This window comes from Lampris incognitus, chromosome 17 (assembly GCF_029633865.1).
Source record: "Lampris incognitus isolate fLamInc1 chromosome 17, fLamInc1.hap2, whole genome shotgun sequence".
In the NCBI taxonomy this organism is placed as follows: domain Eukaryota; kingdom Metazoa; phylum Chordata; class Actinopteri; order Lampriformes; family Lampridae; genus Lampris; species Lampris incognitus.
The window spans coordinates 15977777-16003543 of record NC_079227.1 but is presented as its reverse complement, the minus strand read 5'-3'; the positions used below and the strand labels follow the sequence as shown (position 1 = coordinate 16003543).

The following is a 25767-nucleotide window of genomic DNA, read 5'->3' as shown; positions in this document are numbered from 1 at the left end:
GGGCGAGTGCTATGGGTCAGTCATCATTCAGACATGTGGGTGTTGATTTCTTGGGGACAGAAATGACAGAGGTGGTCTTGAAGCATGCCGGGACTATGGATTGGGACAGTGAAAGGTTAAATATAGTTGTGAAGATGTCTTGATGCATGCTCAATAATCCAGGTAAGAAAATCAAAGATGGTTGAATCAGTTCATATACAATGTTTATTGACAGATATGTTTCATCACTCAACTAAGTGACATCTTCAGTCTGGTTCAACTGTTTCAACCTTCTTTGATAGTTGTGAAGATCTCAGCCGGCTGGTCGGAGCATTCCTGGAGGGAATGTATTTAACAATAATATATGTCACCAGCCCAAAGCTTAACTGACATCCCTAAGGATTTTTATCGTGTTTGAGTGTGTAACATGATAAATGATCATCTTTCCCATGTACCGTTCTTGGTGAACTGTACCATACCTGTCGCAGGTTGTCGTTTCTGCCTTGGTACATGGAGCTGAGATAATGGACTATCAACTTGGTGGTTTCAGTCTTCCCTGAACCACTTTGACCACTGCATACAAAAAACAAAGTTTATCAGCATCCATCCTTGAAGAAGGATCCCTCCACTGATGGCTTTCATAAGATGTCTCACATTCTCCCTGGTTAGATTTCTGTGAAGTTTTTTCCTTAGCTTATCAGGGACTCTGTACATGACCGTGTAAATCATCACACATAAATTATGTATGTTGTTCACATCTGTTGGAGAATCCAGTGTAATTATGGGACTCAACTGTGATTTAGGGCTATGCAAATAAATTTGATATGTCTTGAATCAGCATGGCTCCACAGACTCTCTTCAGTATTTTGTAAATTGCTGACATACAAGTAGTAGATTAAAACAAGTGTGGCAGTGTTTTACATTTGTGAAAACCAAGGAACATGCAGATTTGTTGACCAACTGAAAAAAAATGGGCATAAATCTACCCCCCTCTTTTTCTCCCCAATTGTATCAAGCCATTACCCCACTCTTCTGAGCCATCCCGGTCACTGCTCCACCCCCTCTGCTGATCTTGGGTAGGCTGCAGACTACCACATGCCTCCTCTGATAAGTGTGGAGTCACCAGCCGCCAATTTTTACCTGACAGTGAGGAGTTTCGCTAGAGGGGCATAGTGCGCGGGAGGATCACGCTATTCCCCCCACCCACCCCGAACAGGCGCCCAACCGACCAGAGGAGGCACTAGTGCAGCGACCAGGACACATACCCACATCGGGCTTCCCACCCGCAGACACAGCCGATTGTGTCTGTAGGGATGCCCGACCAAGCTGGAGGTAACATGGGGATTCGAACCAACGATCCCCATGTTAGTAGGCAACGGAATAGACCGCTACGCCACCCGGATGCCCAAATAGGCATACATTTTAGGGGGGAAAATATGTTGAAATAGGTAAACCTGGGTTCACTACCTTATTACAATGCACTGCTCCTGTGTGGAATTCTGGGATTGGAGGAAGGCCACGTCGGCTATGGCATACACATGGCTGCAGCAGAGACCAACACAAAGTCAAGCACTACAAGTGCAAAATACAAGAGGAGTACAGTAAAGGGACATGAAATACTGCCAATTCTAATAAAAACTAAGGCAAAGAATATTGTTCATCCATCCATTATCCGACCCACTTATCCTGCTCTCAGGGCCGCGGGGATACTGGAGCCTATCCCAGCAGTCATTGGGTGGCAGGTGGGGCGACACCCTGGACAGGCCACCAGACCATCACTCAGGGCTAACATACACACACACACACACACACACACACACACACATTCATACATTTAGTATGGCCGATTCACCTGTCCTACATGTCTTTGGACTGTGGGAGGAAACCGGAGTCCCCGGAGGAAACCCACACAGACACAGGGAGAACATGCAAACTCCACACAGAGGATGACCCGGGACGACCCCCAAGGTTGGACAACCCCGGTGCTCGATCCCAGGACCTTCTTGCTGTGAGGAAACAGCGCTAACCACTGTGCCACATGCCTCATAGTCAAATCCATCGTATAAATATACGATGATATAAATATACAATGGATAAATATCCATCGTAAAAAAACAGAATATTGTCCAGTGGTTTTAAAATGATTTATGTACGGTGGGTTTCGATGTTGCTCCTTGCCCTGGTACTGTTGTCTCACATACTCGGTGTAGATACTGAGGGACTTGAAGGGGTTCACTGCCAGCAGCATGTTTCCTATGTAGGTCTGTGACAGAGAAGGTAATGGGGAATATTACACTCCTGCATGAAAAGGTCTATTACGTAAAATGTAAACGTTTTACACAACAGGTAGTCTTGTGTGTTCAAGATTTTCAAGGAAAGGTTAAGACAGTGATGAGACCTACGTAGATACAGTCACGATGAAACCTCTTCCTCAGATTTAGAAGCACCGAACTCTCGCACACCTCTCTATGGACAGAGCATAACAATGGACAGTTGACAGTCGAACTGTGGGCATATACAGTACATACGGTTTGTGTGTGTGCGTGCATGCTTGTGTGTGTGTGTATGTGTGCATATGTGCGTGTCCATGTGTGTGTATGTATGTGAGACTCACTCAAGCTGGGAGAGATCCTCAACCTCATCCACCTCTACAGCCGTTTCACTGCCCGGCATCACCACCTGAGAGAGGATGAGGAGAGAAGTGGACATCCATCCATCCATTATCCGAACCGCTTATCCTGCTCACAGGGTCGCAGGGATGCTGGAGCCTATCCCAGCAGTCATTGGGCGGCAGGTGGGGAGACACCCTGGACGGACAGGCCGCCAGGCCATCACAGGGCCAACACACACACACATTCACACCTAGGGACAATTCAGTACGGCCGATTCACCTGACCTACATGTCTTTGGACTGTGGGAGGAAACCGGAGCATCCGGAGGAAACCCACACAGACACGCAGACATGGGGAGAACATGCAAACGTCACACAGAGGACGACCCCCAAGGTTGGACTACCCTGGGGCTCGAACCCAGGACCTTCTTGCTGTGAGGCGACCGCGCTAACCGCTGCACCACCGTGCTGCCGGAAGAAGAAAATGCACGATAGTGGACATGCACCTAACCATCAAATCATATTGAATTGGACAGATTCCTATTGAGCTTTCCAGGAGCGATGTAAAAATGAGAGTGGGGGTGAATCATGCACATAACAAGACAAATGCACAAACTGAAGGAATGACGGCGTTCGACCATCCCCATCCCGGCCAGCTCAACCTACCTTATCTCCAGTGTCATCTTATTTACGTGCTGACGCCGAATTAACGCTCCAAAACCAAACCTGAGTTACAGCCCGCTGCTCTTTTGGCTTTGAGGTACGTTTTGTTTTTCCGCCGGTTTGATTGTCTTGAATGGCACCGCACACCCCTTACGGTGCACTCATAACCCTCCTACAACAGGTAACCAATCCAGCGGTAGCGATGGAGCAGCGTGATAGCTGATACAGCACGGCCTCATAGCAGCACGCCGGCGTGTGTGCACTCCATTGTGCCGGCACAGACCGGCAAATAAATAAACCAGCAGCGGTCTTTTATGTCTTGTTGTACTCTAGAAACACTGGCTGCATGCGATGAGGTAGAACTGACAGGGTGGAACGGCAGTATAACCGTTAGACGTAAGAAAACCGCAGGTTCACCCACTGGAAAATAGAGAGAGGAACACGGATAACGCGTAAACTGGATTAGAAGATGATTTGCAATGTCGACCAAAGGGTTTCGGGTCGTGATATGACGGCTGGTCAGCAGAATCAGTTGAAAATACTGGTGTAGCGGTTAGTGAGAGCTGAACAATTATCAATTATTTGTTTTATAAAAGGTCTCTGTGGCATACGTTGTACATCAAAAATGCATGGAAGTGTGTGTTATGTGAGAGCAAGTTGAAAGTGAGAAGGAAAAATAGACAAGCATTTACCCATGCATAGGCTCAGTGGCTGTGTGTGTGTGTGTGTGTGTGCGTGTGTGTGTGGTCTCACCTCCTTGCATAGGAATAATTTGCCTGGCATGGTGGAATATGAGAAGTAGACACTCGCAGAGAACTGTAAATAACTGCCTGGGCATGTGCCACTGTAATGATGATGAGTGTGTGTGTGTGTGTGTGTGTGTGTGTGTGTGTGTGTGTGTGTGTGTGTGTGTGTGTGTGTGTGTGTGTGTGTGTGTGTGTAAACAGTAAGTACAAATGGTGGTTTGGGTAAGGTCCAAGTCTATGTATTCATGTGTACGAGTGCAAAGAGGACAGGGTAATGACAGGATACATACCCAGGTTATGGCTGAGTCCATTTTATGACAACTAACCAAGGAATCGACGTAGGAGTATAAAGGACATTAAACATGTTTGGCAGATTATACATTAGTGCAGCATCTTTTTATTTTTTTTGTTACCCCCCTTTTTCTCCCCAATTATACCTGGCCAATTACCCCACTCTCCGAGCCGTCCCAGTCGCTGCTCCACCGCCTCTGGCGATCCGGGGAGGGCTGCAGACTACCACATGCTTCCTCTGGTATGTGGAGTCACCAGCCGCTTCTTTTCACCTGACAGTGAGGAGTTTCACCAGGGAGGTGTAGCACATGGGTGGTTCATGCTATTCCCCCAGTCCCCCCCCCCGAACAGGTGCCCCCAACCGACCAGAGGAGGCACTTGTGCAGCGACCAGGACACACACCCACAGCCGGCTTCCCACCCGCTGACACGGCCAATTGTGTCAGTGGGAATGCCCGACCAAGCCAGAGGTAACACAAGGATTCGAACTGGTGATCCCTGTGTTGGAAGGCAACGGAATAGACCACTACACTACCGGGACACCCAGTTAGTGCAGCATCCTTACCGTTGTGCTGTTGAGTCGACTCTCCAGCATATTCTGGGTGGGATCCTCGGCCTCCCAGGGGCCTCGGCCATGATGAGCTGGAACAGTCCGGGTCTGGCCCTCATCATCATACACTGTCCACTTGGTTAGCTTCTCCACTGTCTGGTGGGGCAACAGGTTCTCGGCACGCAGCCAGTCCTGAACCACCAAAACCAGCATGAAAACAGGAGGAGATAAAGTATCTGAACCGCATTGACTGAATGGGGAAGTTTCTACCAAAAGATTCTCACTGGGCACAAGTCAAGAGAATAAGATAAGAACAGTAGTATTTTAAGACAACATAAATGCAACAATTATGACTTATCTTTAATTGAATAGTGTTTGTACTTAATGAATAAAGTTTTTCTTCATCACTAAAAATGTATTGTTTGATACATACATTAGGGTCCCCGCTCATCCTTGTGTTCCCTGCCCAATGCACCTCTGGTGGGCCGACAGTGTACAGACCCCCCTCACCCATCAGCTGGGCTACCTCCCTGTCTGCCTCCTCCTCGTAGAGGGACGCCACTCCAGACACTGCCACCGCCCTCCCCGTCCCCCCATTTTGAAGGGTATCTCGGGGTATCCCAGCTAGAGCCTCCCTCTCCCAGTCAGCTCCTCTGTCCTGAATGGGTCCAGAATCCCTGGCTCCTCTTGACAGAGAGGTCTTGGTGAAGCGTATCTGAGAGGAGCCCAGTTTTTCTATGGCAGACTGGAGCACACTGACACCATTTTGACTGTCCGGGGTGGCCCTCCTGTTCCCATCTTCAGTGTCATTTGAGCCCTCCAGGGCAGCAGCACGCCTCTCTGCTGCCTCTCCCCCTGCTACTTTTCCTCCTGGTAAGGGCTCCTTGATGGACCTGAGGAGGCTGAGGTCTGGTTTGACGGGCAGTACTAATCGGGCTCCTGGTTTGGGCGGTTTGGGTTCTGTAGGAGCAGCTCTCCCTGGTGTTTCTGTGCTGTTTGTTGGAGACGTAGCTGCTGCTGTTGACTGAGGCACCTGGGCTGCCTTTGCGAGGCCTAGCTTGTTCATCCTTGGGAGTACCACAGCATATTTGGCCTCTATCTCTCTCTGCCTGGCTGAAGCCACCTCCTGACCTCCCTCCTGGTCCTTTCTCTGTGAGGCAGTTTTCCCCATCACTCTTTTACCCTCCAAGGAGCTCCGACTCTTCTTACTGGCCAGGCTAGTTTTACTGGCAGCCCTCATAGCCATCCTGTGTTTGAGGATGTTGCCCTTGGGCTTTCTGTCTTTCTGCTTTAGAGTTCGGAGGGAGAGCCAGTGGGAGATGCTGATGGCTTTGGACCAGGCTGACACTTTTTTCCTCAGGTTGAAACCTTGTGGCATTTTCATCTGAATCCAGCCAGATACCCGACGAAGAGTTGTCACGCCTTTTCTTCGCGTTATCAAATGTGCCTTGGGTTTTATTGGCTCTCCATCTGTAGCTTCGATTTCTGACATTTCCTCATCAGGCTTTGCAAACATTTTTGTGGTTTTATGTCGCACAGAAGCCAGCTTGGCTTTCCCCAGGAGGAGACTCTGAGACCGACCTTTGACATCGCCCTCTGCTCCCTGCTGCTCCTGTGTCCTGCATTCAGCCTCCAGGCTGGCTTTGAGGTCTTTGCCCTTGGCTTTGATAAGCATCAATCTGCTCTGACCTTTGGCAGCTTTAGACAAAGTCGGTCCTGCCTCCTCATCCTCACCATCTTCGTACATTTCATTAGCTAGTTTCTCTCTGATGTTTTTGGTTTTATCAGCCAGCTGAAGGAGCTGGGCCTTGCGTTTTGCCGTGTCAATCTTGCTGAGGGAAACGCCTTTCAGCAGCTGAGCCTCCTCTGGTACAGAGCTAGCTATCCCTCTTTTCTTCTGCTTGTTTTTATCTTCTTTGGCTTTTTGCTTGGCTTCCTTTTCTGCCCTCTGTCTTTCTGCCTTGGCCCTCTGTTTTTCTGCCTTCTCCACCTGCTTATCCACCTTTGTTTTTTTAAACATCTTGCGTTGCTGTGCTGGTTCTGACGGCCTCGGTGTCCGTCTGCGCCGTCTCGAGGTCTTATCAGTGTTTGTTGTTTTAGGCGTGTTCCTCTCAGTTATCTCCTCTTCTCCACCCCCATCGCTGGACACTGACTCTTCAGCTTCCTTTTCTTCTTCTTCTTCTTCCTCCTCCTTGCTGTTGACAGGTTCTTCCTCCTCCAGCTCACTTCTGGTCCCGACTTCCTCTGAGGGGTTTTTGTCCGATTCTTCTTGGTCTGCTGCTCCTTCCTCCGTCTCCCCCTCTGAGTCCTCCTGTGTGTCAGATGCATCTACCTCCTCCTCCTCCTCCACTTCTTCTTCCTCCTCCTCCTCCTCCTCCTCCTCCTCACTGCTCTCCTCGCTCCCCTGCACCCCGACTGGCTCTTCATTACACCCTGGCTCCTCCCCCTTCTCATCTCTGCTGTCGTCTTCCTCTCCCTCCACCGCTGAACTTCTCTCATCACTCTCAGATCCCTCGCTTTCTGTCTCTCTGCCACCTCTCTTGTTCACTGTCCCAGCAGGAGGGTGGTTGGTCCTCCCTGCATTTGTGGAGGCTGACCTAAGAGTCGCTTGGTGACACTTGGTGGTTTTGCTCGTGTCCCTATTAGTTCCATTGACATTGTTGCTTTGTGGCTGTAGCTTGCCGTTTGTAATGGGCGGCCTCTTTCTTGTCTCTTTCTGTGGTTCCTTCAACTGTCTCGAGCCTCTCTCTTGTTTTTCTTCAGATTTTTGAGTTCTTCTCTTACCGTTGACCTCATTTTTCTTTCTCTTCTCTAGCGTGGGTGAATTCACATTACCTTTAAGTTTACTGTTCGGCACTTCGGAGAGAGGTTGAGATGGTTTGGAGACATTCTCTCTTCCTCTTCTGCGCTGTCTTCTCTCTTTATTGGATGACTCTGCCTTCTTTTTTTTGCCATTGGTACTAGCCTGGGACTTAACAGGTGACATGGCTTAATACTTCAGTGTTGAAAATACGTTGAATATTACCTATAAAATACAAAATAGAACCATGCACATTGTCTTTATTCTGTGATTTCGGTTAATAATGACTAAATAGTTTTAATGGTTGAGTTTGCAGACTTTCTCTTTCTCACCTAAAATGACTTTGCTGTAAAGCCCCCTGAAGCAAATTTGTAATTTGTGATATTGGGTTATACAAATAACATTGACTTGACTTTAAGTCTGTGCACTATTGATACAGCCACGACCTGCTTATCAAATCAAATGAATCAGGGCAATAGGCTAAATGAAACCTAGGGAAACCAAGTCTTTGGTGAAGTTATGAGGCATTTAGTTTCACATACCTCAACTCTGAATATTGTTCTCAGGCCAAGGCCAGTTAAGTCAGACTATCCTTAGTCACAGCTAACCCAATTTACCATCAACAAGAGGAAATATAATCTCTAAATGCTGCAAAATTCTATTTATCTGCAGTGCATCTCTCCAAAAAGCCAAAAAGTCAGTCAATAAATACACAAAAAATGCATGAAAAAGCAAAACAAAAAAATCCACACTCATATAGTTTAAGTGACAATAATCACTCTCCACATGCAAATGTCATGTTGAAAAATTACTTCTCTCCTGTACTCCCAAACAACAGTTTTATCTCTAGGTCAAATCTAAATGACAGTGAAAGCCTATATTTAGGTCCACCTAAACGGAGCCGTATAGCTTTTGCACGCTGGGGGGAAAGCAGTGAGAGCTTATCTCCATGTAATATAGCTTACCTGGCTTCTCAGGTGAAACACAGGCATGGCTGGGGGTCTGTAAGCTGCTCCTGCCTGTCCTCCAGAGTTGATGTTACTGACGCGTACATAGACACATGCTTATGGTGGGCATTGGTGGGAATGCTACACGCCGACATCCCACCCACTGACATGATATGGGAACACAGACACAATGCACACTCAAAGGTTCTGCATGTGGTTTATGCACAGACCCCATGCATGAGCACCACGCACGTCGGCCCATCAACAAAGGTCAGCGTGCGCGCACATACATGCACACGCAAAGTGCTTTTTGAATAATTCAACTCTATTTGGCAGGTCATACAGCTCTGCAGCCTTTCATATGGGCAGCTGGTGAATGTGTGGGAGGAAAGGTGAGAAGCAGCATGTGGAGTGATTGACAAAAGGTGATGACGGAGGTGGGGGGGTAGAGTGAGAGAGAGCTTGTTGCCTTGCCTTCCTCTGTAGCGCAGGGAAATGAGTGCATTAGTATGCCGGGGCTGCTTCTTCGTTATGTTTGTACAAAATCATAAATACTATTAATTCCTTCCCTGTTCACAATAAATATTTTCTTTCAAAGGGGCCACAATTGCTAAGGCACCATCAGCAGGCCAAATATGACTGTTGTGCTTGTACATTGTGTTTGACTGAGATACAAACGAGTGCTGGAGGTCTCTGGTTTGCCTTCATGGGTTGCCCCCCTGATAGATGCCTTGCCGTTAGCTGGCCAATTCTCAGACCCAGGTCCGTAGAGAACTCAGGTTTCAATAAAGTCACTATGCCGAAGGCAATTAGTGGACTAAGCGGGTCATTCCATAATGGATGATCAAAACTCTTGGCTGTGCATGTATGACAACCGATCCCTCCTTTATCCACTTCACCGGAGACGACCCGGCTACAGCTTACACTCACCAAGATTATAGCTGGTCTTGTAGAGGAAAACCCTTAATTGAGAGCCAAGACTGAGCTGCACAATATAATCAAAGGCCCAAAATAATGGTTTGGGAATCGAAACATTATGACTTTTTTTTCACATCTCAGAGGGCTATTTAGAGGAAACGTCAAACACAATGTGCAATGTACCAAGTTTCCTTTGCATTACAGAGGAAATATATATTGGTGCAGTTTTTAAAATCATCAGCTACTCTTATAGGACAACTAAAGGCGCAAAGTCCTCTAACGGCTGCAGAGAGCAAAAGTCAATAGACATGTCATGTAAAGAATAAAAGAGACAAGTGGGCGCTCGTGAAAAACATGTAATAATTTTCAAGCAGGAACCTGCAGCGTGAGGTTACAAATGAACACATTAGGGTTCTTAGACGTAATCACTACAAAAATATATTATAGGCCACAAATGCTAAAAAACCCAGCATTTTGAGAAACAGTACCAAAATATTTCCTTGTAAGATCAGACTAGCAGCCAACCCCAGTTAAAATAGACCCACTGTTAGACACAGGTACAGATTCATATACATATATATTAAAACATTTGACTACAATATCTTAAAATTACATTCCTAAATTACATGTCATTGCTGGCATAAAAAAAAGGGTTTGCATAAAAAAAGAAAAAGACAATTAAAAAAATAAAAATAAAAAAAACCCCGTAGAAAGTTGTTCCCCTAAAAAGTACAGCATTGTGTCGTCCACAAAAGTGGAGACGTACCTGTGGCAGGTCACGAACTTACATGAGAAGAGTGGACGGGAAGGGAGGAAAGGATGTGTAAGCAGTTGTACCAGCCAGGTGATTGTAGACAGATTTAGTTATTAACTAATTACACTTGATACATTCCGGTTATAATCAAATTACATCAGAAACAAAAACGCTGGCAATGTCAGTGTGGTGCAAAATAGTTAAAAAAAACAAACAAAAACAGCTTCTGTGTCATTATGCTGTAGAGCATTGCTTCAATAACATTTTTTCCCTTGGATGGTTAAATCTGAGTCTTTGCAACTTTGACATTTCGTCACGATCAACCAAAAATAAAAATGGGCACAAATCACATACAGATGATTAACTTACATAAAAAATCATTCATCAACATAGAAATAAAACATAACCTCTCCCCCTACTCCTCATGCTTCTGTCCGTTCGAGGAGATGAAGGCCAGTGAGATTGTGCTGCAGAGACATGTGATTGGACTAACCAGTTCCACAGGTGAAGTCAAACCAAAAAAGGCTGGTTGTAAAAAAAAAAAAAAAAAGGCTTTCAGAATGGAAACAGGTAAGGGTGCCGTTTTAGTCAAAATAACTACTCATGTCTATGTCAAACTTGAGATGCTGGTTTGATGCTGGCATGATGGCAGTAATGCTAAGATTTCGTCTTTTAGGAATGTTGGTGAAACTGCTTTCGATTACATGGCTCTGGCCAATCTGTCACCGTTAGCCTGGTGGATGTGTGGATGAAGAGCTGCTGAGTTCAGCAAAGGGGAACAGTGGCTGGTCTCTAGGCACAAGCGGTGGTCCCTTGCCGTCCCCTCTGGCTGAAGCAGTTTGTCGTCTTAAGTCTGCTTCCATCATCCTCACAGAAAATAACTGACAAAAGCCCTTTGGTAGTGCTCGACGAAGGGCCAAGATGAGTTGAGAGTCAACCAGGAAGTCAGTCTGAGGTGAGGCAAGGGGTCGGGGGTCAGTAGTGGTTGTGGTAGTAGTGTTGGCGTGTTTTGTAGGTGAAGCAGAAGGCAAATGCTGCTGCTAGACTGCAGTACCCTTTTGGCACATGGGAAACTCGGTCAGTCTGAAGAAAGGACAAAAAACAGGAAAAATTACTATTATGAGATTTCACTGATAACATACAAACAAATCTTGGTGATAACAAAACTGATGAAAATTACTCATTTAAAAAGTAAAAAAAATATTTGGCAGTTGCTACCAAATTAGTCTCACCTCCATTGCTAAGCACCTTCTCTCCAGGTAGAGCATTCTTGACATTGTTCTCTAGAAATGATCTGAGGCAGACAGAAAATACATAATAGCTTCTGTCAACATAATTACTGACCGTAGCTTTCGGCAATTTCAAGCGTCTAATTTATTCACCTCAAAATTTCAGATAAACCTGGAGCATAAAGAGATTAATGATCAGTAGCCATGTTTCTATCAAAGCATTTTATGCACATTATGAAGTCCGGCATTGGAAAAGTTGGATGGTAATGGCAAACTTAATAAAACTTTGTCAATGTCGCAAATGCATTTTTTTCCCCAAATTTTTTTTTGGCAGTTTTGCCTTTATTGGATAACCAAGGCTCAGTGTTTTCAGTTTTTACCGATTTTCACTAAAAATACCCAAATTTTTAATCTAATTTTCACCCTGTTTCCACAGATCCAAACGTTGTTCCTGTTCGTGTGGGGTTATGTAACAGTGTCCTCTTGTGGCGAAATTCGGCATGCTGGATGGCTTTGAAAAATAAAAACCGAAAACGCTGAGCCTTGTGGGTAACGGATAGTAAAGTAGCAGACAAATAACAAGGGGAGAGAGAAATGGGTACGACATGCAACAAAGGTCACTGGCTAGAATCAAACCTGAGATGTTGTGGTTAATGTGGTATGCGCTGTAACCATTTGGCTACCGGGGCACCCCCCGCAAATGCGTTTTGACGCTTGCTTGGGCTGTTTCTTGCTTTTGTTGAAAAAAGAGTTTATGTGCCAAATGGCAGATGGAAATGTATTTGTCTAATTTAAAAAAAAAAGCAAATAACATTTAAATCACATGAGCAGTTGTTTGTTAATCATAACTGTCCATCATTCTCATGGGTGTGGAAGTCTGGACATAAGACGCAGGACAAAATTACATTCAGGATTTCATTGACTTAAACAGATATCATGGAAACGCAACTATTTTGTATTTTCTATGACTTTAGAAAAGTTAGCTTAAAACTTGCTTCACAACTGAATGGAAATATAGCTATTGTCTGATACTTACGTCTGGTCACCTTCCAGTGACTTCTGTATCTCCTGCAGTACCTCTACATTGATTAAAAACCAAAAAGGTTATCAGCTTCATGTCAGATATTTTGCACAATTTCTTAATATAAAAGACTTGGGAATCAGTTAAAATGGAGGTTATACGAATCATGCAAAAGTTATTATGTTTTAGTCAAAACTGCAATATGACAGACGTACGCTACAGGTTTTCCACTTGCACAATGCTGACTTAGGCGTGTCTGTTGTCATACTGTGTTTCATGAGAACATTAAAAGCAGACATACCGGTAATGAGGAAGCACACACTGAAACAGGGGGTAACTCAAGCAAGAATTTCAGGGTTTGATTAACTGAACTGCCCTCATGTAACACTTTTTATACTGTGTCATCTCTTCTCTGTCTCTACTTTGGAGTACTCACTCTCGTCATTCAGCAAAGCATGCTCCATAACACGTCTAGCAGCGCTTTCTGGAACACACGGGCAGCAGGCAGTGAGCACAACGGTACAGGCAGGCACAAACTAAATGTGTGTGTGTGTATGTGTATATATGTGTGAGCACATAGGTCGACAACACATAAGCAACATATACAGCTCAACAGTATCAGGGCACTACATTTGACAATGTAGTATTCTATTCAGCAATGGCACATGCACGACAGAGTATACTGCCTTTTTTCCCTCCATAGAGTATGTCTTTTTTCAGAGAGTTCAAAAGCATATTTTACCTGCATCTTCATTTTCCCTTTTGGAATTCCTGGAAACACATGAAAGGCAAAAAATCATCAACATCAAAACAAATCCAGAATTTCTGCAGTAATGTAAGAAACACCAGCATATAAAAACTGTGTGTGTGTGTACCTGTGATCAAATGAGGCTCCATCAGGCCATGCCCTATGTTGCGTAGAGGTGGCTGAATGGGGAGGAACCTCAACTAGAGAGCGAGGCTCCACCAGGTAGCGGGTAGACAAGGAGAAACGTTCAAACTCAGACGGAGAGATCAGGTAAAAACCTGAGGAATGAGGGCAGGACAAAGACATTTAGAAGAAAAGTGAAGCAGCAGCCGAGAAAATCTCCTTCAGTCAAAAGGCTTGGGTTCAAGCCCCCCGGATTGCAAGATCGGTGAGCAAGGCACAGAATCTACAAGCTCCAGGGCTGCTGTTTTGAAGTGGATCGGTTGTCTCGACCTCCTTAAGGTAGGTGTAAGCAAAAAAACAATTTCTCCGTTGTGAGATTAATAATGTATCACAATCACAGGGAAGTGGAAAATGCAAATGGATTATCATCAGGAAACGTTGTTTTGTGTGTGGGTATGGGCATCTTCCTCTTACCCTGCCCGTGCTTAGTGAAGACACAGGAAGCAATGCCACTGACATCCTCACGGCGGATACAGGGGTGTTGCACCTGCATCTTCACCCCTGGCAGAGACACGACGTGGAGATCCCCCTGATTGGTCAAAACCACTAGGCCGCTTTCGCCATAGTCTTCCGATTGGCAGCTGCCAAACCAAGCCACACCCACCTTCCGCACCCGGGAGCCATCGATGGCTGTCAGCTTTAGTTTCATCTTTGCGCTTACTTTTGGCAGGGTAAAGACCTGCACACACACAAAGGAACAGGATCAGTGTGTGTGGTATGTGTGTGTTTGTGTATGTGTTCATGTGATAATGTTCTCTGGTCCATTTGAGCCTAACCTTAAACTGTTCCTCGGATATGACCAGCAGGTGATGGGAGCCCTTCATGTCAGGAAGGCGGGCCAGGTCATGGGCCACCTCCAGGGGCTCGGGGAGAGGAGCTCCATGGCCATCTAGCACTGCAATACCAACCACTGGGGCACGGTGCATCAGCTGGATCTCCTTGGCTGGAAGGAAAGAAAGAGAATGAGACAGCGGGAGAGAGCAAGAGAGACAGAGAGGGAGCAAGAGAGAGAAGAGGAAATGACAGCATAAGACCACAAGCAAAGAGAAAAGGGTGAATGACTGCACAAGTAGTCTATTGTCTGAGTGGGTGAGTACTTTGTTATAACACACATTCCAAATTGTTTACAAAACTATCCCTTTGTGCGATTCTTACCAGGGTGTGCAGTGACAGGGTCATCTGCTCTGCGCTCCACAGGCGGAAGGCGGAGCATGTAAGCAAATACACAGCCGCCATTGGTCCCTGCCCACAGGGAGGCCGTGTTATGAGAACCTGAGAAAAATATAGACATGAGTTTGAAGGCCCTCTCAAACACCTAAATGTACAATGTTTACATTTACACAATGAAAATCTATTTCAGGATTAAACAATGACTAAAGACCAGCTTCCCCGTTTCAAATCCTAACCTTAACCTTGGCTTGAGATGTCACAAAATATGCCTTTAAAAATCAGGTTTCAGGTGCTGCCTCAGTAAAGAAAAATGTGTATAAATGAAGGTGTAACTCACTGTCTGAAAGGAAGGTGTCAGCAAAGTAGAGCGTCCGTACGAGGCCAGTGAAGGAGTCATCAGAGGAGCGAGCCTCTATCTTCCTTTGAACGGGGGCCAGCTCCATCTCTGCTAGCTCAGCTTCCAGGCGGGCGTTTGCCTCTTGGAGCTACCCAGACAAGAAGAGAGGGATGAAGATATGTATGAGTGAGTGAGAATGTGAAAGGGATGGAATTGAGAGAGAGTGCGAGAGAGATGAGACGAAGGAGAGAGAGACAAAGTAAGTGTGATAGATAAAGGGCAGAAAGACAGAGAAGACAGAAAGAAGGAATTATATAAAATCCCTATGTTGACATGACCAATTGTAAACACATAAATTGTACTGGACAGAATTGTAGATCAGTGGAAAATTTCCACAGATGCTGTGAAGTGATGGGATACCTTGGCAGCATTGTTCACATGGTGTTTCCTGAGGGAGACTCTGCTACGTCGGATCCTCCTGAAGGACTGTCGGAGGGACTTTTTAATGCTCTTCACTCTGGACAGAGGACCCTCCATGGCCAGCTGGTCACTGGGGTTCAGGGTGCACCTGAGGACCAGGAGAGAAGATGTGTGTGTGTGTGTGTGTGTGTGTGTGTGTGTGTGTGTGTGTGTGTGTGTGTGTGTGTGTGTTGGGGGAGGGGCAGTGTGGAATAAATGTTAATTATTCACACACATACATACACATGTTGGTGGTCCATTTCCTAAAGATGGTCTATTTCACTTTATTATGATGAGAATACAGTCACTAAAGCCAATATCGCCTTCTTTTTTTAAATGTATGGTTTTGCAGACCAGCAACTTTATCCTTTTTTTCTGTGCCCCCCTGTACAGGGCCCAATATATGCTGACCAATGTATGTTGCCTTTTACTGCAATCAGTAAAAGACTAACTGAGCAACTGCCCAGTTTGTTTGTTCAGATAACTGTCCCTGGAAAATCAAACTGAGAATAAACAGCTCTCAAAAACAAACATTCTCCTTACTTAATGAGTACGTTGTTCTTCTGTTGGTAGTCATACAGCCCAAAGCCGTGGCTGGTGCCAAAAGCCACTAGCTTCCACTCTGAATGCAGTGTAAGGGCAGTGACAACGGCGGGAGGCTGGCACTGGACCAAGGTAAAGGGTTGGAAGCCTGGGGGAAACATCACTGGCTCTTCTCGCACATCCAGGCGGGTATGGCCCTAACCAGAGAATAAACTTGTAATAGAAACAACTGTTGACTGTAACAAATTCTGTATTTGTCTTCTCAAGCCAGGTTTGTGGCATTGTTATAATTCTGCCTGACCGAGGCGGTGTTTTTGCAGTCAGTACCTTCCAACGAAATCCCTCCTGACCCTGTAGCAAGTCAACCACTTTAGCCTCTACTGTCTGCTCTGCTGCCTCATCATTTAACTCCAGCACAAGGATCTGGAGAAAACAAAAGAGCGGGAACCGTGGAAACTGTTAAAGAAGCAGATGTGACTGCTACACACGATAAATTCTAGAGGTGAAACTTGAGCATAAAATGCTAACCACTGCTGTCAAAATGATAAAAAGGATAAAACAACACTGAGAACAAAATCAGCATTTACAATTTCTTAAAGACCAGGAACTATTTTTGATAAATCTAACCAGTTTCATTAAAATAGCAATAATACATTTATTTGTAAACCCAACACAAAATTCTACATATTCTGCTATCAGCTAAGAAGTTTCAGTAAACAGATGCTAACAGTTCTCTCACCTGTCCGGCAGTGCCAGCCACAGTTAGGTAGCCACTGTATTTACAGAGGTGGATCTTCTGGATCCCCAGCCTTGGATCATCACTGTAGGGGTCAAAACAACCCACCTGGAGTAGAGGCAAGGAGTAGTGGAAGGAGAGAGTAATCATAACATTATATTTTCACTTGATTTTCTAGTCCAGTTTACAGCCCCACTTGGAAGAGCGTTTCCTTCTTTTATTTATTTATTTATTTTTAATAAAATTGTTCAGTGGACAATTCTACCCATTTCCTGAGGTTTGCTGAGTACTGTGGATGGACAGGCAGATGGACAGATAGACAAAGGCACGTGCGTGCATGCGCGCACACACGCGCACACACACACACACACACACCTACCTTTCTGAATGGAGGCCACTCGCCTTCAGTGCCCTGGTTCATGTTATCATTGGGGTCAGCGTCTGTGTGGAATACGCCGGCCGTGCTTAGCTTATACATGGGACAGAGACACACTCCTGATGCATCCCAGAAACGCACTGTCCCATCTTCATGCCTACAGACACAAATGGTATTTTAAATTACAGTAAGAGAGCCAGTTAAGGGAAAATAATCAAACGGGTCCAGTATTTTACTGGTTTATTTGTGGTGCTATATCCTGTAAGCAATAGGTTGTTATGCTTCAAGTTCAGCTAAACTGACCCTGTGAGTAGCAGGTCTCTCAGAGGAGGGTCCAGCGCCAGATTTTGTCCTCCTGTTATAGGCCATGGCTTTATAGAGACAATAAAGGTAGAGGAAATGAAAGCTTAACAATGATATCATCCTAATAGCATCTATTTAACAAGACAGTGAAAGAATGTGTCCTGTTTAGGACACAGCACATCATACACGATGACTAGCCTAAGACTTTGCAGGTTGTCTTTGAGTCACATTGTTTTCATAGGTGTTTAACATTGGTGCAAATGTTTGAGAGTATGAAAGTGCAGCTGATAGATGTGGATGTACAAGCCTACCTTTTTGGAATAGTGTGTATTCTGCAGTTCTCCAGCAGCAAGTATCCTCTCCCAGAGTTTGAGGGGGATGGCAGAAACATGGTGGGAGCAGGTGATGGCTGAGCTGTGGAGGGGCACCAGGTAGGGTGTCTGGATGACCGGCCAGCCTTCAGTCTGCAGGTCTATCACCACTAGCTCCTCCTCCACCAGAACTACCAGCGCTTTAGGATCACCTGGAAATGGATTCAAGTGAGAGAGGAAGGTTCTAGATGAAGTTGCGGACCTCTACTTTTCAACTGCCAAGTATCTCTACTGGACCATAGCATGTGTGGAGGCTCACACCATTTCCCCCAGATCCACCCACAGCTATAAAGGTGAGCGTGGATCAAAATTCTTCCGTTTTTGTTTTTTTTTCCTTTTCAGTATCATTGCTTATACTATTGATAAGATAATATAACTATTGTGTTTAGGGGTGGATATGGACTTGATGGAATTCCAAGACTTACAAGTGCATCCGGAAAGTATTCACACCCCTTCACTTTCCCCACATTTCGTTATGTTACGGCCTTATTCCAAAATGGATTAAATTCCTTTTTTTTCTCATCAATCTACATACAATACCCCATAATGACAAAGTGAAAAAGGTTTCGTAGAATTTTTTGCAAATTTATTAAAAATAAAAAACTGAAATATTGCACGTACATAAGTATTCACACCCTTTACTCAGTACTTGTTTGAGGCACCCTTGGCAGCGATTACAGCATAAAGTCTTCTTGGGTATGAAGCTACAAGCTTGGCACACCTCTATTTGGGGTATTTCTCCCATTCTTCTCTGCAGATCCTCTCGAGCTCTGTAAGGTTAGATGGGGAGCATCGCTGCACAGCTATTTTCAGGTCTTTCCAGAGATGTTCAATGGGGGTTCAAGTCTGGGCTCTGGCTGGGCCACTCAAGGACATTCACAGACTTGTCCCGAAGCCACTCCTTCGTTGTCTTGGCTGTATGCTTAGGGTCGTTGTTGTGTTGAAAGGTAAACCTTCGCCCCAGTCTGAGGTCCTGAGCGCTCTGGAGCAGGTTTTCATCAAGGATCTCTCTGTACTTTGCTCCATTCATCTTTCCCTCGATCCTGACTAGTCTCCCAGTTCCTGCCGCTGAAAAACATCCCCAAAGCCTGATGCTGCCACCACCATGCTTCACTGTAGGGGTGGTATTAGCAAGGTGATGAGAGGTGCCTGGTTTCCTCCAGATGTGACATTTGGCATTCAGGCCAAAGAGTTCAATCTTGGTTTCATCAGACCAGAGAATCTTGTTTCTTATGGTCTGAGAGTCCTTTAGGTGCTTTCTGGCAAACTCCAAGCGGGCTGTCATGTGCCTTTTACTGAGCAGAGGCTTCCGTCTGGCCACTCTACCATAAAGGCCTGATTGGTGGAGTGCTGCAGAGATGGTTGTCCTTCTGGAAGGTTCTCCCAACTCCACAGAGGAACACTGGAGCTCTGTCAGAGTGACCATCGGGTTCTTGGTCACCTCCCTGACCAAGGCCCTTCTCCCCTGGTTGCTCAGTTTGGCTGGGCGGCCAGCTCTAGGAAGAGTCCTGGTGGATCCAAACTTCTTTCATTTACGAATGATGGAGACTACTGTGCAATTCGGGACCTTCAAAGCTGTAGAAATTTTTTTGTACCCTTCCCCAGATCTGTGCCTCGATACAATCCTGTCTCGGAGGTCCACAGACAATTCCTTTGACTTCATGGCTTGGTTTCTGCTCTGACATGCACTGTCAACAGTGGGACCTTATATAGACAGGTGTGTGCCTTTCCAAATCATGTCCAATCATTTGAATTTACTACAGGTGGACTCCAATCAAGATGTAGAAACATCTCAAGGATGGTCAGTGGAAACAGGATGAACCTGAGATCAATTTTGAGTGTCATAGCAAAGGGTGTGAATACTTATGTACATGCAATATTTCAGTTTTTTATTTTTAATAAATTTGCAAAAATTTCTACAAAACCTTTTTCACTTTGTCATTATGGGGTATTGTGTGTAGATTGATGAGAAAAAAAGGGAATTTAATCCATTTTGGAATAAGGCTGTAACATAACAAAATGTGGGGAAAGTAAGGGGTGTGAATACTTTCCGGATGCACTGTATGTTATTCACTGTATCATTTTTTTCCCTTCTTTCCCCTTTGGATCCCCCCCCCCCTTTTTATCTCCCCAGTTGTACCCGTCTTATTACCCTACTCTTCCAAGTTGTCCCGGTCGCTGCTCCGCCCCCTCTGCCAACTCGGTGAGGGCTGCAGACTACCACATGCATCCTCCGATACATGTGGACTCACCAGCCACTTATTTTCACCTGACAGTGAGAAGTTGCGCCAGGGGGACGTAGCGTGCGGGAGGATCACACTATTCCCCCCAGTTCCCCCTCCTCACCCGAACAGACGCCCTGACCGACTAGAGGAGGTGCTAGTGCAGCGACCAGGACACATACCCACATCCGGCTTCCCACCCGCAGACATGACTAATTGTGTCTGTAGGGACGCCTGACCCAGCCAGAGGTAACACAAGGATTCGAACGGGCGTTCCCCATGTTGGTAGGCAATGGAATAGCACGGTATCATTTTTGAGTGCATCAATGATTAAGCAAGTGAGCAATTCCTACCTGTGTGCTGCAGCCCATCTTTGATTACAAAAAAGTCAATGATTCTGGAGGTGAAGTCCAGAGCCACGTGCGTTTTACTGTGGATCACACTGATACAGTGTCTGTCCCCATAGCTGGCCCTGGGCATACCACCACTGAACAGCAGGAATGGAGGCCTGGAGACGTGCCGACAAGCACACACATACACACAGAAAAAAAATGCAAGTTCAAGTTCACATCTATTTGCCAAAAGATTAATGGGTAACAGCAGGACATGAAACACGTTTGGGAAATCAAGTTAAACATTAGAACATTCAGAATGTAGCAGACAAACCTATCTATTGCTTTCACTGAGAAAAGCTACTGAAAGGCAGTAAAATGTTCATGTTATCAAGCCAAATTTTTATTTACATGTGTGTATGTGTGTTTATATATCAAAAAGAGAGGAAAGGTGGGTGGATATAAAGAATTTACCCTTCAGCAGTTGGTAACTGGACAATTTTGGAAATAGCCTTACAGGGGAAGTGTCCTGCAAAGAAATTCATGATTAGCCTCGAGTAACATTGTTTTGTGGAGACCTTTTAATGATAAAGAACATATAATGTGGAGTATATCACTTTAATCCTCACCATATGGAATATCGGATTTCTCTTCCTCATCCCCTGCATCTTCTCCACCCACCCCCCATCGACAATAGCTGCCATCACTATGGGAACTAAGAATATGACAGCCATCTTCCGTCCACCACACGCTTTCCAGTTGCTATGGAAACATAGTATAAAGTGGTAAACAAGGCAAATCTACAAGGTGCACGTCATAATGAATCACGGCACACTGGTGCCTGCATAATTACAATCTCAGCATAGAGCACCTGTGTAGCAGGAATGTGCTGGACAGCACACTGTCTCTCTAGGTCCCAGATGACCATGAGACCTCGTCCGTAACCAATCACAACCTGATTTGGGTTGACTGGGTTCTCCTGCAAGGCCTCCACATGTTCCAGGTTCCTGCGGCCTATATAGTCATCTGGTACACTGGAGAGAGGGAATGAAGTAGTGAATGGAAGGAGAGGGAAGAGAAATGAGGGAAAGAAAGGGTGAGAGAAATGAGGGGGGGAGACAAGAGGATAAATGAAAAAGACATTGTGGTCAGACCCTCACTGTCTGTGCACAAAGGGGATATTGTCTTGTTGACACAGTACCGTGCCATGTGTAGGAGAGTGGTTTATTCAGAGGGCAATCAATAAACATTTCCAGTTGTTTAAGAGATTAATGTTCCTCAGCTGCCCAATTTAAAAGTTCAGTAAACCATCAAAGCTGATTATATCTACAGACATTTCTGCCAATCATACAATCTAGCCAGCCTAATACAGAGCTTTCCATAAACACTGGCTGCTGGCCAAATAGCCGACTACTTATTTAAGTCCAGCCGGCTACTTTAATATATCAATTTTTAATTCTAATAAAATAGTTTTGATTAACAGGTTGTGGTTCGCTTTGCATGTACATTTATGACCACTAGCCTCCGCTTCAAAACAGCGCAAGCATGACGATAGAGAAATGTGTCTGCCTGTATCAGTCCCGTCCCCACATGCTCTATATATATATGAATGTGCGTGTGCGCGTGCTCAGCTGAGAGGTTGTGTCCTGCTGAGTAGAGAGCGGAGAGTCGTCTTCAGTGTTTGACAAATATTAGCAAAATAACTGATGACAAAATATTAAGAATTGCATTGACCGCACAGACGGGACACCCTCATATGGGCTACTTCGGAAAATACCAGTGGCAGCACCTTGACGATTGTGCAGTTAAGTATTAAAAAGTCCACTGAAAGAAGAAGGAAGAGAAGAAAGCCACTTTATTTTGTCACGTATGGTTACAATGAAAACCATTTTCTGCAGTTAACCCATCCTATTGGATAGGAGTGGCGGGCAGCTGTGGTGCAGCACCTGGGGACCAACTCTAGTTCTTTTCCTACTGCCCTTGGTCAGAAGCACAGCCAGGAGTATTAACCCTAACATGCAAGTCTTTTGATAAAAGCACTGTATTTCCCAAATATGCCACACAGACGCTTACGGGCTAAATGAATGAACGAATAAATGAATTATATTTACTTATGTTGAGATTTAAAAGATTTACAGTGTTTTTGTATCCCCCCCCCCTTTTCTCCCCAATTGTACCTGGCCAATCACCCCATTCTCTGAGCAATCTCGGTCGCTGCTCCACCCCCTCTGCTGATCCGGGAGGGCTGCAGACTACCACATGCCTCCTCCGATACATGTGGAGTTGCCAGCCACTTCTTTTCACCTGACAGTGAGGAGTTTCGCCAGGGGGACGTATGACGTGGGAGGATCACGCTATTCTCCCCAGCCCCCCCCCCCCCAAACAGGCGCTCCAACCGACCAGAGAAGGCGCTAGTGCAGCGACCAGGACACATAACCACATGCGGCTTCCCGCCCGCAGACACGGCCAATTGTGTCTGTAGGGACACCCGACCAAGCTGGCGGTAACACGGGGATTCTACCCAGGGATCCCAGTGTTGGTAGGCAGCAGAAACTTTTGGATTTTTTGCCATTGACCAATTATGCAAACCAATGTCAGATGCCCCAAATCATGTTTTAAAAATAAAATATGATGTAATGGAACTTCCTGCAGTAATATGATCAAGTATATATGTTTTCCACATCATATATGTATTTCATGCCTGCCTGCTGCCCAGTGACTGCTGGGATAGGCTCCAGTATCCCCGCAAACCTGAGTAAAGATAAGTGGTTTGGATAATTAATTAATTAATTAATTAATTAATTACTATTTTATCCATGGCTTACATTTTTGGCTATCCTGTCATTGAGTAATTTGCTCCTACTTTGTAACAAAGTGAACGTTTTTTCTTAAAAAAAAGTTCTGATCACTCAGGAATAGGTGTGCTTTTAAATATCAATAGCTGTTTACAAACTGTGTGGGCTAAAACGTACAAGAAGCCTAATTCTCCTTTATAATAATTCACTACATGTTTACATTCAGGCAGGCAAAAACATTAAAATATGCAATAATTAAGATAAGTGTAAATGACGGAATAGTGGCATTAAAATGTGCCAGAGGCCACCAAATTTGGGCTTTTATGGTCAAATTTTTCTCCAGCGGGGGCATGTCCCCGGACCCCCCTCGCTGACTATTTTTTCCCCAACTGGCTGGCTACTCCATATCCTTGTGGAAAGCCCTGCTAATAAAGATTTTTAATTAGTGAGAGATAGAATCTATGGCAGATTGACTGGGGTCTTAAGGATGCCAACCTGCTGGTGACTTGCTCAAGGCTGATATTCCTCTCCTCCAACTCTCTGAAGCCGGGGACTTCCACAATGAAAACATGTCCCCCTTCTGTCCCCAACAGCAGCAACTCTCCTGAGGAGTGGGCCAGCACTGCAGTTACTCTGGTCACACTGGGGGGAGCACTGAGAGGGAGAGGGGATGGAGGTGTGGTCAGTCACCCATATTCGCAGGAGATTACACATAGCTGTTATTTTCATATTGCATCAATATCATTGTATATGGCATTATTAACTTGTCACTGCAATGTTCAGGAATTATGGGTTACTCAAAGCTGTAAGAGCAAGTTTCTTGACAGAGACATGAGTGTGTGTGTGTGTGTGTGTGTGTGTGTGTGTGTGTGTGTGTGTGTATATATATATACATATGTGTGTGTGTGTGTTACCCAGGGGGTCCAGTGAGTGTGAAGCGTCCTATCTCCAGTAGCTCAGAAACTCCTTTGTGGGCTCTCAGAGTCCACATGTGCAAACTGTTATCATCCAGCAGGGTCACCAGTTCAACCTAGGTGTGAGATGAGATAAACATGATAATGTCAATAAGTGGGAAAAGTAGGCACAAAATGGACCGCTGGAATTGCCAGAAGAAATGAATGGAAGTGATTTGCGCAAAAAGGACCAAGTCACATAGTTGCACAAGTCACATAGCTTGCACACAAAGCATTTTGAGTTACCAGGACTTGATACATACAAAAAAAAAAAAAAATCAAGTTGAAGACTCAGCAGTGACATGCCATTTTGAAATACCTGATAAATATTTGTGACTGGCAGCATAACTGTGTCAATATTAATATGCTAACAACCCCACATACGTATCTAGTATGCTTTGCCTGATAATCACAATGTCAAACTATTATTATTTAAATGTCTATAAATATTAATCACTGTTGATGAAAGTTATAGCCTCAACATTTGTGTTTTTTTGGTTTAACCAGCATTGTATTTTATGGCCATTTTAGAAAAGCAATAAGCCAATGAAGTCTGTGCTCTGCAATCTACCTTATGGTGTATCAGACAATGCCTCATAGCAGTTAAAAAAAAAAAAAACTAAAGCAAAGCCTCTATTAGCATAGTGCTTAATTAAGGCCAATTTAACCGTTTGATTTTTTTTTAAAACACAGCCTCTATTAGCACAGTGCTTAACTAAGGCCAATTTGAATATATATATATATACATATAAAACTTTGTTAAAAGAAACCCTCAATGGTAGGGAAAGTACTCAACAAATAAGGAGCAAAATAATCCAGTGAGTCAAGTAAATTCTTAATGAGACAGTACAAGCCTGTTTCATCACTACAAATTCTTCCATGCTTTCCAAGATTTAAAATCTTAGATAAGGAAATATGAGATTAATTATCTTGTTTTAAAAGTTATTTACTGGTTTCTATCTTTGAATTCATGGTATATTCTTAAATTGATCATGACTATGTCTTTTATGCCTCAATTAGTCAGGAAATCTTACAATTGAGTAATTTATTGTTAAAACAAGCTATATTAGCTAGAGTAGCAATTTGTACCATTCTCTTTCACCAAAAATAACTTGTTTCAAGATTCAGTGACACAAACTAAAGTTCAATTGCTTGATTTAAGAATGACACAAGGCTTTTTTATATATACAGTGCATCCGGAAAGTATTCACACCCCTTCACACAGTTTGTTATGTTACAGCCTTATTCCAAACTGGATTAAATTCCTTTTTTTCTCATTAATCTACACACAATACCCCATAATGACAAAGTGAAAAAGGTTTTGTAGAAATTTTTGCAAATTTATTAAAAATAAAAAACTGAAATATTGCATGTACATAAGTATTCACACCCTTTGCTATGACACTCAAAATTGATCTCAGGTTCATCCTGTTTCCACTGACCATCCTTGAGATGTTTCTACATCTTGATTGGAGTCCACCCGTAGTAAATTCAAATGATTGGACATGATTTGGAAAGGCACACACCTGTCTATATAAGGTCCCACTGTTGACAGTGCATGTCAGAGCAGAAACCAAGCCATGAAGTCAAAGGAATTGTCTGTGGACCTCCGAGACAGGATTGTATCGAGGCACAGATCTGGGGAAGGTTCCAAAAAATTTTCTACAGCTTTGAAGGTCCCGAAGAGCACAGTGGTCTCCATCATTCGTAAATGGAAGAAGTTTGGATCCA

At 44.6% G+C, this 25767-nt stretch overlaps 2 protein-coding genes across 2 annotated transcripts in view; both read right to left on the bottom strand.

Annotated features, from left to right (window-relative positions):
• myo15b (myosin XVB) overlaps positions 1-7825 on the bottom strand; it is a 54935-nt gene extending 47110 nt beyond the window's left edge. Inside the window, exons 1-8 of the mRNA XM_056296688.1 lie at positions 7250-7825; positions 5273-7150; positions 4855-5031; positions 2594-2658; positions 2382-2445; positions 2133-2242; positions 1447-1521; positions 459-552 (exon numbers count right to left, since the gene is read on the bottom strand). Of these exons, the coding sequence (XP_056152663.1) occupies positions 459-552; positions 1447-1521; positions 2133-2242; positions 2382-2445; positions 2594-2658; positions 4855-5031; positions 5273-7150; positions 7250-7825 (3039 nt within the window). The remainder of the gene's footprint in view (positions 1-458; positions 553-1446; positions 1522-2132; positions 2243-2381; positions 2446-2593; positions 2659-4854; positions 5032-5272; positions 7151-7249) is intronic.
• A 2022-nt stretch (positions 7826-9847) lies between these two features.
• Positions 9848-25767, bottom strand: part of llgl2 (LLGL scribble cell polarity complex component 2) — a 28452-nt gene continuing 12532 nt past the window's right edge. Inside the window, exons 5-27 of the mRNA XM_056297057.1 lie at positions 23998-24113; positions 23579-23737; positions 21160-21322; positions 20918-21050; positions 20763-20817; positions 20310-20464; positions 17675-17886; positions 17364-17431; positions 17064-17217; positions 16688-16792; positions 16276-16371; positions 15949-16145; positions 15367-15514; positions 14947-15094; positions 14595-14711; positions 14216-14382; positions 13854-14118; positions 13384-13534; positions 13251-13279; positions 12945-12992; positions 12524-12566; positions 11491-11552; positions 9848-11341 (exon numbers count right to left, since the gene is read on the bottom strand). Coding sequence (XP_056153032.1) covers positions 11337-11341; positions 11491-11552; positions 12524-12566; positions 12945-12992; positions 13251-13279; positions 13384-13534; positions 13854-14118; positions 14216-14382; positions 14595-14711; positions 14947-15094; positions 15367-15514; positions 15949-16145; positions 16276-16371; positions 16688-16792; positions 17064-17217; positions 17364-17431; positions 17675-17886; positions 20310-20464; positions 20763-20817; positions 20918-21050; positions 21160-21322; positions 23579-23737; positions 23998-24113 — 2796 coding nt within the window. The 3' untranslated portion in view covers positions 9848-11336. The remainder of the gene's footprint in view (positions 11342-11490; positions 11553-12523; positions 12567-12944; positions 12993-13250; positions 13280-13383; positions 13535-13853; positions 14119-14215; positions 14383-14594; positions 14712-14946; positions 15095-15366; positions 15515-15948; positions 16146-16275; positions 16372-16687; positions 16793-17063; positions 17218-17363; positions 17432-17674; positions 17887-20309; positions 20465-20762; positions 20818-20917; positions 21051-21159; positions 21323-23578; positions 23738-23997; positions 24114-25767) is intronic.